The sequence below is a fragment of the Lithobates pipiens genome, unplaced genomic scaffold (genome assembly GCF_037356315.1).
Source record: "Lithobates pipiens isolate NorthernLeopardFrog02 unplaced genomic scaffold, aLitPip1_a1.2 Scaffold_23, whole genome shotgun sequence".
Taxonomy (NCBI): domain Eukaryota; kingdom Metazoa; phylum Chordata; class Amphibia; order Anura; family Ranidae; genus Lithobates; species Lithobates pipiens.
Window position 1 is genome coordinate 274,098,637 of NW_027507785.1, and position 13,862 is coordinate 274,112,498.

Below are 13,862 nucleotides of genomic sequence, written 5' to 3' on the forward strand. Positions count from 1 at the left end.
CAGAGACACGATCTCCCAGACAGGAGCATGGCGTGTAGGAAAATAAAGAAGACCTCCAATAGTGTGTTATAATTTAAACACAGTTCATTTATTTGTTCAAAATGAATCCAATGTAGCATAAAAAAATGTAAAATGTAAGATTTGCCGGCAATAAAAATACAAGCGAACACCCACACTTCCGGGGTCACGTGGGGCGTGATGACGTCAACGTGTAACTCCACCCTCTGAGCACAGCGGACGGAAGGCCCCTTTCTGGAGTGAGGAGTATGCCTGGATCTTGGTGGGATCAGCATTCTGGACTCATCCTAGACCCCACGGAGTGTTATAACTGCAGGCGCTGCCGACTTCGCTTCTAATAGGAGGTCCTGTCTATCATGTCATTTCATTTTTAATTCTTCCGGTGCATACTCCAAGCAAAAAGGTTTTCCCAAGTTCCCTTCAGTAGTGGTGGATCATCTTGAATATTTTCCCATATTTTTTCTAATCCCATTTCACCTTTGGATTGGATTTACAGATTACTTCATGCAGACTTTGTACACAAATATTTTTGCGTTTATTATGCGACTTTTATTCATTTAGATCACCTCACGTGGACTTTCTATGCATGCATCTATATTGTTATTTATTCAATTTCTTTTTCCGATTTATTAATTTGTGTTTATGAACATTATCATTATTAACGTAAGGTTTATTCAGGTTTTAACCCTATATAATAGTGCAACTTTTTCCTTTTTATAAAGAAGGACAGTAAATAATGTCAGACTATGAATAGTTATTTAATCTGTAGATTTACGTTTCATCTGTAATTAAGCCCTAAAGGCATTCTGGAGCAGAGTTTATGAATACAAAAAAAACTCCTGCTCCAGAAGCCTAGAAGCCTTGTACAGATCATCACCTCCAGAGGATAAAGAACCAGTTTAAGTGCCACGAATGGAGAAGGATGACATATCCCCCCTTATTGGTAGTGGAAAAACGATTTAAAGCATTGGCTGGGTGAGAGGCAGCAGAATTCTTGCTCCCACAAAAATGCTCAGCAAGCCTTATACGCTTCACATGGGTTGTACAGCCCACATATTATAGAGAAGATGTCAAAGTAAAGAAATTACATAAATGACATTCTTTGTACCAGAATATATATATTGCTTGATAGGGAAAGTTTCTCCTGAACCAGTGATCGAACGTTTCATGTCTTAGCATGTGCTGCAAAATAGCGGCTTGTAGACAACCCAAATTGATAAGAACATTTTCACATTAAGTCATGCTGACTGCTGTCTAGTGATTAGATCTTCAAAATAACTGTAGGTGCTTTCCTGCAGGAAAATGACAACCATTGCCAAGAATCCAATGTCATTTTTTGTCGGCATACAGAATTATTAAAATCTCCTGTAGAAAAAATTTAAAGTCAGCAGCTACAAATACTGTAGCTGCTGACTTTTAATATTAGGACACTTACCTGTGCAGGAATCCAGTGGTGTCTTCATCTGAGCGGTGTCTTTTTCAATTGGCTATCAGGGGCTGCCCCCGCCATCTCCACTTAGGGAAGCCTTGCAGCTTCATAGCCGGTTCCCTACTGTGCATGTGCGAAGTGCGCTGCACTCTCTGATTGGACCTGCTGCAGGGGAAGGAGAAGGGGGGCCGAATTAACTCCAGAAGTGGGAACGGGTAACTGTCAAAACCAGGTACCCCCCAAAAGGTGCCAAATCTATCTTAGAATGGAACTAAACTTCCAAAAATACTCACTTCCAACTTCCAGCAGTGTAGCGGTTACATCCCTCACCAGTTCCTGTTATCTTCTCCCCGGGCTACTTCCTAGTGACGTGTTTTTGGCCACTTGAGTGATCTGTAAGGGGGTGATGTCATCCCATGTGTGCACACAAAGGTCTGTCATACTGGAATAGCCTAAAGAAAAATTCTAGGTATGGACATTCTTACAAAGATACATTGGTTCAGCTTATACCATATACCATACCTGGCCGATGCCCCTGGAAGCTGGAAATCCCTCAAGTAGACATCACTACTCCAGTGGTTCCCATTAGTCCCATGTCAAGTGATTATCCTGCTTAATTCTAAACACAGGAAGTCAGCTGTTCAGCATAGATACCATTCAGAGACTGCTTTGCATTTTCTCAATGGATATGAAGCATTCTCTGATTGGATACTATGGAGAGTATGATAACTCCTACTTTCATTAATCCTCAATATATATCTTTGATAGGTAATTCAACATAATCTGTGCTGCTCGAATCAAGAATTTTCATAAAGGCAGACAGAAACTATCCTTCAAAATCATCACATTTTGTAAATGCCACCTTGGTTCATATTCATCTGTTTAACGCGTTTTGTTTTTTTTAATTAATTTTTCATCTATTAAAATTTATATTGCATTTTTTAGATATTTCTCCACCCAAAGGACTGCAGTTTAAAAATGTGACTCAGACCTCAGTAGAGGTGCAGTGGGAGCCTCCTCTTTTTCCCATTGATGGCTGGGAAATTAGCTTCACCCCAAAGGTATGTAAACAGCTGCTTTACACACTATCCACTGTACATATGTTTGTGCATATTATAGAAAAAGCAATATACTGTGGACACAATGGGGTTGATTTACTAAAAGTGGAGAATGCACAATCTGGAGCAGCTGTGCATGGTAGCCAATCAGCCTCAAACTTCAGCTTGTTCGTGTAAGCTCCGGCAAAGAAAAAACTGGAAGCTGATTTGGTTTCTATGCAGAGCTGCACCAAATGTTGCACTCTCTGGTTTTAGTAAATCAACCCAATATTCCCATCATGGTTTGTCAGTTTATATGTCTGCCAGGAGTTCCATCTAATTTGGTAGGTTGGCATCAAATATATGTATTTGTGATATATCCTAGGTAATAATTTGAAAGAATTATTGTATGCAAAACAGGAATGTATTACAAGATCTGACTTGTATTTTAGCGTGGCGTTCTTTACGCAAGAAGGAAAATAAATGTTTTAAGGCATTCTGTATACAGGTCAACTCCAGGTTGCCATATATACTTTTACAGAACATTACAGCACTGCAGACTGAAATGGAATGGTCATTTTTATTAACAATAAATTACAATATGGATTATGCAGCAGTTGCCCAGTATATACTATACTACATGTGGATTAGGAGCTGGACACATAGATTAGTAGGGGCGGTGTCCCTGCGCCCTGCATGGATGGGCCGTCACTGACCAAATGTAGTTTATTTGTGATGCACAAGCCTTGTAAAGTAAGCAAAAACTTCCTTTTTCTTCCATGACTGAGTGTAATCCTTCTTCATTCATGTCTCACATGCTGCCCACACTTCAGCTCATAATGGGAAGATTTCAGCAACAGAGGCAAAACTGGCAATTGAAAAACAGTTGGCAGGATTGGGAATGGCCAAGTGCTGATTGCTATGAATCATCAGAGACAATACTGATAGCCACGCCTCCCTCAACATTTTTTCATCTCACTGTAGTTCAAGCAGGCATAGCCCTGGCAACCATGCTTTGAAATCAGAAGCAGTGCAGCATTGTTGCAACTCCCCCCCCCCCCCCCATCACAGGAACAGGGCCAATCCTAGGGTCACAGACACCTGGGTGCAGAAATATTTCTGGCTCCCTCACATGGGCGTAATGATCTTACCAACTCCCCCCCTTTATAAATGTTTTTATGGCAACGACTCACAGAGATGCTCCCCTAAGAAGTCTTCGTTACCCTGGGATCCTCCCTTGATCTTTTAACAATAAAGAAAATACAGGAAGAGTGCACACAGAGAGGGCTTGGAGGGGAGTCTCTCTGATGCACACAGAGAGGGTTTCTGTTAGAGAGTCTGAAAGAAAGAACCCCCAGACATAGTACAGGAGATGGTCAGAGACTGCAGACATGATACAGAAGATGGGCAGAGACTGCAGACATAGTACGAGATGGTCAGAGACGGAAGACACCATACAAGAGATAGTCAGAGACTGCAGACATGATACAAGAGATGGTCAGAGACGGCATACACGATACAAGAGATAGTCAGAGACTGCAGACATGATAAAAGAGATGGTCAGAGACTGCAGACATGATACAGAAGATGGTCAGAGACTGCAGACATAGTACAGGAGATGGTCAGAGACTGCAGACATGATACAGGAGATGGTCAGAGACTGCAGACATGATACAAGAGATGGTCAGAGACTGCAGACATGATACAAGAGATGGTCAGAGACTGCAGAAATCATACAAGAGATGGTCAGAGACTGCAGTTATGATAGAAGAGATGGTCAGAGACTGCAGACATAGTACAGGAGATGGCCAGAAAATGCAGACATGATACAGAAGATGTTTAGAGACTGCAGCCATAGCACAGGAGATGGTCCGAGACTGCAGACATGATACAAGAGATGGTCAGAGACTGCAGATATGATACGAGTGCCACCTATTAGTGCCCTTCAGTGCCACCTATCAATGTCCTTCAGTGCTGCCCATCAGTGCCACCCATCAGTGCCCACCAGTGCCACCTATCAGTGCCCACTAGTGCCACCTCAGTGCCCACCAGTGTTGCCTATTAGTGCCCAACAGTGCCCATCAGTGCAGCCAATCAGTGTCCATCAGTGCAGCCTATCAGTGCCCATCAGTGTAGCCTTATCAGCGTACATCAATGAAGGAGAAAAATTGCCTGTTTGCAAAATGTATTAACAAAATATAAAACGGTTTTGTATATATATTTTTTTTAATCTGTCTTCTTTGATTTTTTTAACAAAAAATAAAAACCCCAGAGTTGATCAAATACCACCAAAAAATAAAAATTTCATCTGGGTACAGTGTAGCATGACCAAGCAATCGTCATTCAAAGAGTGACAACGCTAAAAGCTGAAAATTGGTCTGGGCAGGAGGGGGGTTTAGGTGCCCAGTAAGCAATTGGTTAATTGGAGGCTATAGCTTTACTTGCTTTAACACGCACAAATGCTGTTCAGTTGGCGTCATATATAGAATCAAAACAATTTATTTATTTCCTCAGAATCTACATTAACTGTGAGTAATAAACATTTCCAACAAATGGATGCTACAGGTAGGAAATGAGCCTGCAGTGTCCATTCACTGATACAGCTCAGGAGTTTATTTATGGCTTTAGTAGTTTTCTGCCACTACAGAGACGAAGATACAAAGTTCCAGAACTAATGACTTACCACTATTAATTACTTAGCAACAGCAGCACAAGTTTCCAAAAGTGAAAGTGATTTCTATTTATTATTCAGTCTCCTGAACTCACCTTACTTCTTACGCAGCAGAGTCGCTTCACACGCTGATTAAAAACATAGCTGTCATTTTTCTTTACAGTCCTGCGTTACCTCAGCCAGGAGATCATTGCACTCCCTGACTGGCGATATGACTCTTTTTTTTTTTTCTTAGGCTTAATTTCCCCTAAGATAATTTTTTTTACAGCCATGCACCATAAAATTAATGTTAGCAATAAACATTTTGTAAGTCATTTTGTTTCCAGTAAAGACCTTTTTTTTTCTTCCCCCTTCGCTACTTCATTACACTAAATACAAACTGGTGCTAATGGCCTGTCAATGGCAGACATTTAAAAGTGCTGATAAATTTCTCCTTAACGCAACCCCAGATGTCCCTGGGTGGCGGCAGTTGCAGGGCTGTTAAACTGGGCTTAGGCCAAATGTTATTTCAGTTCTTTTTTTACCTGTCTGAGAGCTGCTGTGTTCATCTAGCTATAGCGGAAGGCTGTGTCCTTGTCTGCCTCCATGTGACAAGACTTAAAAAGATCTTTGAAAGTCATGACATGTGTGATTGAGCTTATGTCAGTCGCCTTTGATGAGAAAGAAAAGATCTTTTTAGAAGTGGTTATCAATGGCGTTTGATGGGATGAGAAGTGTGTGGGCGAAAGATCACCTCTCCTCCAGACAAGGAACCTCGGACAAGGATGGAATAGATCAAGCCTTTGTTTGCTACTGCGAAAGAATCGTCACGTTCTGGTGAATGATTTGATGTCACTGGATGCTCATAAGCTGCATGCTTCGCTGACCAACTGAATGGAGAAGCCATCAGCAATAATGGAAAATATAGAGGATGGAGGCAAGATAAGGAGCTTGTGTTGCTGTTTTCCTGGGCCCTGCGTAGAGCTGATACATGGCGGGATATTAAGCTCTCAATTATGTCAGGCAGAGAGGTGACTGATCATCCCTGGTATAATCTGCAGATGTTGTATAAGCAACAGGCTGAAAAGAACAGCCATAAAAAGGAATGCCAGTTTACTGCTTGAATTGATTGGCATGCATGGTTCGCAGAAATAAAGTCACATATATTACAATCAATCTACAAGCTGGAAACAGGACAGAAGTTGTTTTTGCAAACAAATATAAAGGCGCTTTTAACACTCCTGAACTGCTTGAATATTTATTAAAGCAAATAAAGTGTTTTTATGTAGCCAATATAAAACCTTTCACATTTGCTTGTTCCTAATGTTATTCTTTACTTACTGATTGCCCTATAGCACTTTTACTACTAGCCCTTATACACACGGTCGGACATTCTGACAACCAAATCCATTGGATTTTGTCCGACGGATTTTGTCCGAAACTGTTGCATACACACGGTCGGACAAAGTTGTCGGAAAATCCGATTGTACATAGTGTGATGACGTTATTTCGTTACGACGGGACTACATTCAGGCTAGTAGCCAATAGCTTTGGTCTAGGAATTTGATCTGAGTATGCGTGCCACTTTGTCCATTGGAGTAGGCTACACATGATCGGAGTATGTCCGATCGGAGCATTTTGTCTGAAAATTTTACGGACAAGTTGGAAAACTTGGTCCGTCGGATACTCCGATGGAAACAGTCCGACGGAGACCAGACACAGTCGGATTATCCAACAAAACAGTCCGATAGGACACATTCCATCGGAACCTCCGACTGTGTGTACAAGGGCTTACAGGTCAGCAGCTGTGGTTAGAATCACGTATATATATGCAGGGCTTTTTTTCAGCAGGAACTAGGGGGAACTCAGTTCCACCACCTCTGGCTCAGAATTTCTGCTTCCTGCTCACCACTATCACTTGGTAACACTGAATTCCAGCTTCTGCATTTACAAGTGATAGCTTATCTCCCAGTAGCTCCCACAGGTCAGATCTCCTGCACAGATCCCACTGATTGCCGGACAGGGACAAGGGAGATACAGAACAGATGCCCAGGGTTCATTGCAGTCATGGGCAGGAGAGGGTGCGTGGTAGGCTGCACCCTCTGTAATCTCCATTTTTTCCCTGGTGACCGTCAGTTGTTGATGCTCCTGCTGCATGATCTCCCTTGCAAGTGACTGTAGTATAGTATAGTATGCTGGGAGGTACTATAGCTGGATAGGTGTTTCAGCTTAAAGTGGGGTGCCCCTAAAAAAAAAAATTTTAAGTCAGCAGCTGCAAATACTGCAGCTGCTGACTTTTAATAATTGGACACTTAGCTGTCCCAGGGTCCAGCAGTGCGGGGGAACGAAGCCCCCCCTCGTTCCTCGCATCCTTCACAGCCGTGCACCCACTGCGCATGTGCGAGCGGCAGGTCCCAGATGACTGTGCGGCCCGAGGGGAAGTGATGTCACCAGCCCGGGCTAGGAAGAAGGCAGACTACGAGGGACCCCCTAGCAACAGGTATTTAGAGGTGAGTAAAACATTTTTTTTCCAATTATTTATTTATTTATTTATTTTTAAGAATTTTAAACAATTTTTTTTTTTGGTGGCAACACCACTGCAACAAAGGTAAGACATATGACAGATGGTGGAGCTTTTAACCTCCCTGGCGATATGATTATTTCAGATTTTAGGTGCTGAAAGCGGTAGCATTATTTTGCATGGAAATTTGGCGTTTTATATTGTAGGCCTGTAATTCTTAGAAATAATTCACTTAAATCCATCCAAACAAGAATCTAATAGGGTATGATAAAATTTGGAATACGAAATCATAAATTATAATATATATATATATATATATATATATATATATATATATATATATATATTATATATATATATATATATATATATATATATATATATATATATATATATATATATATATATATATATATATATATTATAATAAATAACTATAAGTAATTATAACAAATAATAATATAACAATAATAAAAATTATTCAATAATGTAATCAAATCAAAAACACTGAAATGTGCTGAGTTGCAGAATTATCGCTGTCATTACTTTTAGTGTTTGATAATGAATTTCCCCACAAATCACTATCACTCAATTCTGCGAGTGATTCTAATTTATTATCGTTGTTTTCTAACTCGTCTAAAGGCACTTTTGATGTAAACTGACATTTTTTGGTTGCTATGGACAATCTCCAGTTTCCTGGCATAAAGAATAGTATTTATAATATAAAACTGCATGCAGGACACTGGACAAACCACTAGGGACAAAGGGGATGTGTAATTATTTGATACAGTACTGTAATCTGTAAGATTACAGTATACTGTATCTATACTCTGTTTTTTACTGTTAGAATTTGGCGCCGAACTCCGTCCCCATGCGTCGCAAGGCTCGCAGGGAACGGAGCTCGGCACTGTGACAGATCGAGCGAGACATGGTGGCTCGCTGATCACAGTGGGGAGACATCGCTGAATCCAGGGGACAAGGTAAGTAACCCTGGCTCGGGAATACCACTTATGGTACTGAATCTCACCCCAAGCCAGACTCAAGAAAACCGCCAGGGAGGCTACGGAGGGGGGAGAAGATGAGGACAGTGGAGAGAGGGGTTTGTATGCAGAGGGAAGAGCTACTATTTGATGCCATTTCGCAGGTATGTGCATGTGGCGGGCATGGTTGAGTTCCTGCACCTATTCTCTGAGAAAAAAAGCCCTGTATATACGTGAGTCTGCATTTCCTCCTGCAGGGGGTGTGCGTCCACTGCAGAAGGGCTGATCTGTGGGTCCTGGGGACTCTGTATCCTCCAGCAAAACACAGAGAACTGAGATATGCCTAGATAAAACAAGGCTTATCTCAGTTTTGGAGAAAAAGACAGGTGCCTCTTAGACTGTTAACATTTAATAGCAAGTTAGCATTAAAACACTCACATGTAAAGACATGATTGTCCAGCGCAGGGGAGTCAAGTGTTAGCCATAAGTGATCTCTGCAGTCTAGATGGAAAATAGCTCTATTCCTCTGTACTGTTGGCTTGCCGGTCCACAGTGCACTTCTGGGATTCGGTCGCGATCCACAACGAGGCTTACAGCATGGCCAAACAGTCACATGGAGGGCTGGAGTGCAGAGTTCAGGGTATGGGCACAAGGAGCTTCATTGGCTCAAAAGACTATTTGGTGAACTTGCATTGTGTTCTGTGTTTCCCATACTGTGACCTGCACTGCTATTTGTTATTGTGTTTTTTTAATCTCAGTTTTGACAGGGGGGAAGGGACGGTCATGTGTCTCTGCAAAGCAAAGTCTAGAATTGGTCTCTTGACTTAGTGAAAGCACCACGCTGTGTACACAAAAACACTGGCTAGGTACACAGTTAACCCTTTGATCGCCCCCGATGTTTAACCCCTTCCTAGCCAGTGTCATTAGTACAGTAACAGTGCATATTTTTTTGATCACTGTATTAAGCCCCGTACACACAGGCCAAATGTTGGGTAGACAAGTTTTTATTGAAAATTCAGCCCACGTGCATGGCACCCTGTCCAACAGAAACCAGCCTGTTGTTCTGTTAGTAATAGAAGAAATGGCTGCACTCCGTAATCGATCAAAATTCTTTTATTCAGAACATCCCAAGTGTTGACAAAAAAAGAGAGAGCTGGTAGATGCGTTTCATACACTTCAAGTGCGCTTAATCATTACTGTTGGACAAACATGTTGGAAAACCAGCAGCCAACCGTCTCCTGATCAGCACTCTCAGCCAATGGCAGAGAGCACTGATTGGAATGTTCTTGCAGGGGGGCCGTCCCCCTATCAGTACACAACAACTCAGCAGGGGAGATTAATGTACTAACTTCGGATAGTTAGTACAGCAGCTCTGACCGGAGCTGACAGGTTTTTTTTGTTCAACCCAGCACTCATATTGTGTACCAAGCTTTATAGTAGTGTCATTAGTTCCCGCAGTGTCAAAAGTGTCAGTTAGTGTCAGAATGTCCACCGCAATATTGCAGTCCCACTATAAGTCGCTGATTGTCGCCATTATTGGTATAAAAAAATATAGATAAATAAATAAAAATTCCATTTAAAAATATTCCATAGTTTGTAGATGCTATAACGTTCACGTAACCCAATCAATTTTCGATTCAATGGCAGATACTGGGGACATTTCTGCCGTTTTTACTTCTGCATATGTGTGATTATTTTAATAGCAGGAAGTAAAAAATATATTTTTTTTCTTTTCAAAATTGTCATTCTTTTTTTGTTTATAGCGCAAAAAATAAAAACGCAATGGTGATCAAATACCACCAAAAGAAAGCTCTATTATTTGTGGGAAAAAAAATTGCAAAATGGTCTGGTAATGAAGGGGGTATATCTTTCAGAGGTCAAGTGGTTAAAATGAAATTTACTATAGAATTACTCTGTGAGTGTTAAACAGCCATAAAACACATGTACGGTATCTTGATAAATGTCCATCAATCAGCCCTGGAATCTTCCGGGCATTTACAATTGACACCATGTAACCCATGATTTTACTCAACCCTCCTCATGTTATCTGCACCTTTGACAGCATCAGAGCACAGAGGAAGTGTTTCCCAGTCAGGGGTTACAATCAAAAACATATGTTGAGGAACATCATTACTTGCATGGTGTTGTTGGTAGGTTTTCAGTGCCAACTGCTGGACAGTCAGAGCGTGGACAGAAGTTAAACAAAATGCCATGCACTTATCAAAGTCCATGTGTTATATAGCTATTTAATGTTCATTGAATAATTCTAGAGTAAACCTTCACTTTAGGCTGGGTACACACATCTCGAGAGCAGGAGTCCTGTGTGTTTTCCAGTCTATTTCAGTCTATTTTTGGGCTGAAATCGGACCTGAAACAGTGAATAGAGATGCACTGAACCCCCTGCTGTGAGCTACTCCGTTCCTCGGTGTGAACCCAGCCTTAAGTGTTGTACTGGGGTCATCAGGGGTCTTAGTTGAAAAATGATCTGCTTGATAAAGCTTTTAATAGACACATAGGGATTGATTTACTAAAACTGGAGAGTGCAACTCTGCATCCAAACCAATCAACTTCCAGAATTTTTTGTCAAAGCTTAATTGAACAAGCTGAAGTTAGAAGCTGATTGGCTACCATGCACAGCTGCACCAGATTTTGCACTCTCCAGTTTTAGTAAATCAACCTCAGAGAGTCTTGCATATACCGTAGAGTTGTACAAAAAAAGAAGCCTCCCTGGAATACCTTTAGATGTGTATACTTGCATGGAAGAGCAACAACGTAACAGCAAGCTGCATCATACATGAATCCCACTTGTAATAAATTTAGTTTGGTTCTAAGGGCTATTTTGTTTAGTACATGGCATGCATGTGCTCTATGGGTTTACAGCTCGCCCATGAAAATCTACAATTTTATCTGTAAATGTGGGCTGGGCCCCAAAACACACAAACAAATTGAATCAACAGTAACCAAAATTAAAGAGGCACTGCAAATAAGCAAAACTGATATAAAGGTAAGCTTGCACCTTAAAGCATGTATAAAGTATAAAATACCTTACCCTTTTCCTAAAAGACTATTAATTATTTAACCACTTCAGCCCCGGACCAATTGTCAGCCTAAGGACCAGAGGTCTTTTTACAATTTCGCACTGCACTGCTTTAACTGGTAATTGCGCGGTCATGCAATGTTGTACCCAAACGAAATTTGCGTCCTTTTCTTCCCACAAATAGAGCTTTCCTTCAATGGTATTTGATTGCCTCTGCTTTTTTTTTTTTTTTGCGATATAAATGGAAAAAGACCGAAAATTTCGAGGAAAAAAATATATTTTCTAGTTTTTGTTATAAGAAAAATCGAATAAGCTCAATTTTAGTCCTACATTTAGTGCAAAATGTATTCAGCCACATGTCGTTAGTAAAAAAAATGTCAATAAGTGTATATTTATTGGTTTGCGCAAAAGTTAGAGCGTCTACAAACTAGAGTACATTTTCTGGAATTTACACAGCTTTTAATTTATGACTGCCTATCTCATTTCTTGAGGTGCTAAAATGGCAGGGCAGTACAAACCCCCCCAAATGACCCCATTTTGGAAAGTAGACACCCCAAGGAAATTGCTGAGGGGCATGTTGAGCCCATTGAATTTTTTTTTTTGTCCCAAGTGATTAAATAATGACACTAAATGATATATTGCTCACACATGCTATGGGCATAAGTGAAATTACACCCCAAAATAAATTCTGCTGCTTCTTCCGAGTACGGGGATACCACATGTGGGGGACTTTTTGGGAGCCTAGCCACGTACAGGAACCTGAAAACCAAGCACTGCCTTCAGGATTTAAATATAAAACGCTACAAAAAAAAACTGTTAGCGATCGCAGGGATCAGGCCTGACTCTGCGAACGCTACAGTTATGTGTTTAGTGTTTTGTAAGTGACAGTGATCGATCGATACTGCACTTGGGTGGGCTGGGCGGAGGGGCAAAACGCAGGTGCCAGCAGGTATCTGGGCTGATCCCGCTAACAATGCGTTTTTTTGGAACACTAAACTGCTGGGGACGCTAGTATAGATCTGGTCAGATCAGATTTTGATCTGTTCAGATTCTATACCACTACGGGAGGTTTATGCTTTGCGCGTGGGTGTTAGCGGTACTGGCACTAACCTAACGCTGCCTGGGGTGACGCAGACCCTGACCCTAAAACCTAATTGATATCACCCGCCAGGTGATCAGGGGGTTAAACCTTTATTGGGTAATAAATGGTGGGTGCCCTGATGCTATAAAAAGCAAACTAACTAACCAGAGTCACCCGTAACACTTATACGGTGATCACTGGTGAAAGGGTTAACTAGTGGCAATCAGGGGGTTAAAATCTTTATTAGGTAGTATATGGGGGTCCCTGGCGCTATATAAAAACCTGACGGGGAACCTAAATAACTAACTGGCTAACCAGCGTCACCAGTGGCACTTATACGGTGATCGCTGGTGAAAGGGTTAACTAGGGGCAATCAGGGGGTTAAAACCATTATTGGGTAGTATATGGGGGTACCTAGCGCTATAAAAACCTGGCAGTGAACCTAAAAAAATAACTAGCTACCTAACGCCACCAGTGACACTAATGCAGCGATCAGAAAAACGATTGCTTAGTGACACTGGCAAAAGGGGGTGAAAGGGTTAACTAGGGGCAATCAGGGGGTTAAAACCGTTATTGGGTAGTATATGGGGGTACCTAGCGCTATAAAAAATCTGGCGGTGAACCTAAAAAAATAACTAGCTACCTAGCGGCACCAATGACACTAATGCAGTGATCAGAAAAACAATCGCTTAGTGATACTGGCAAAAGGGGGTAAGGGGGAAACTAGGGGCAATCAGGGGGTTAAAACCGTTATTGGGTAGTATATGGGGGTACCTAGCGCTATAAAAACCTGGCGGTGAACCTAAAAAAATAACTAGCTACCTAGCAGCACCAGTGACACTAATGCAGCGATCAGAAAAACGATTGCTTAGTGATACTAGCAAAAGGGAGTGAAAGGGTTAACTAGGGGTAATCAGGGGGTTAAAACCGTTATTGGGCAGTATATCGGGGTACCTAGCTCTATAAAAACCTGGCGGGGAACCTAAAAAAATAACTAGCTACCTAGCGGCACTAGTGACACTAATGCAGCGATCAGAAAAACTATCGCTTAGTGACACTGGCAAAAGGAGATGAAAGGGTTAACTAGGGGCAATCAGGGGGTTAAAACG

At 41.4% G+C, this 13,862-nt stretch overlaps 1 protein-coding gene across 3 annotated transcripts in view; it reads left to right on the top strand.

The window, feature by feature from the left end:
• The window catches only part of TNR (tenascin R), an 835,808-nt gene that overhangs the window by 617,924 nt on the left and 204,022 nt on the right, over positions 1-13,862 (top strand). For all 3 annotated transcript variants that reach the window (XM_077453200.1, XM_077453202.1, XM_077453201.1), the window contains one exon: positions 2,393-2,508. In XM_077453200.1, the coding sequence (XP_077309326.1) occupies positions 2,393-2,508 (116 nt within the window). The remainder of the gene's footprint in view (positions 1-2,392; positions 2,509-13,862) is intronic.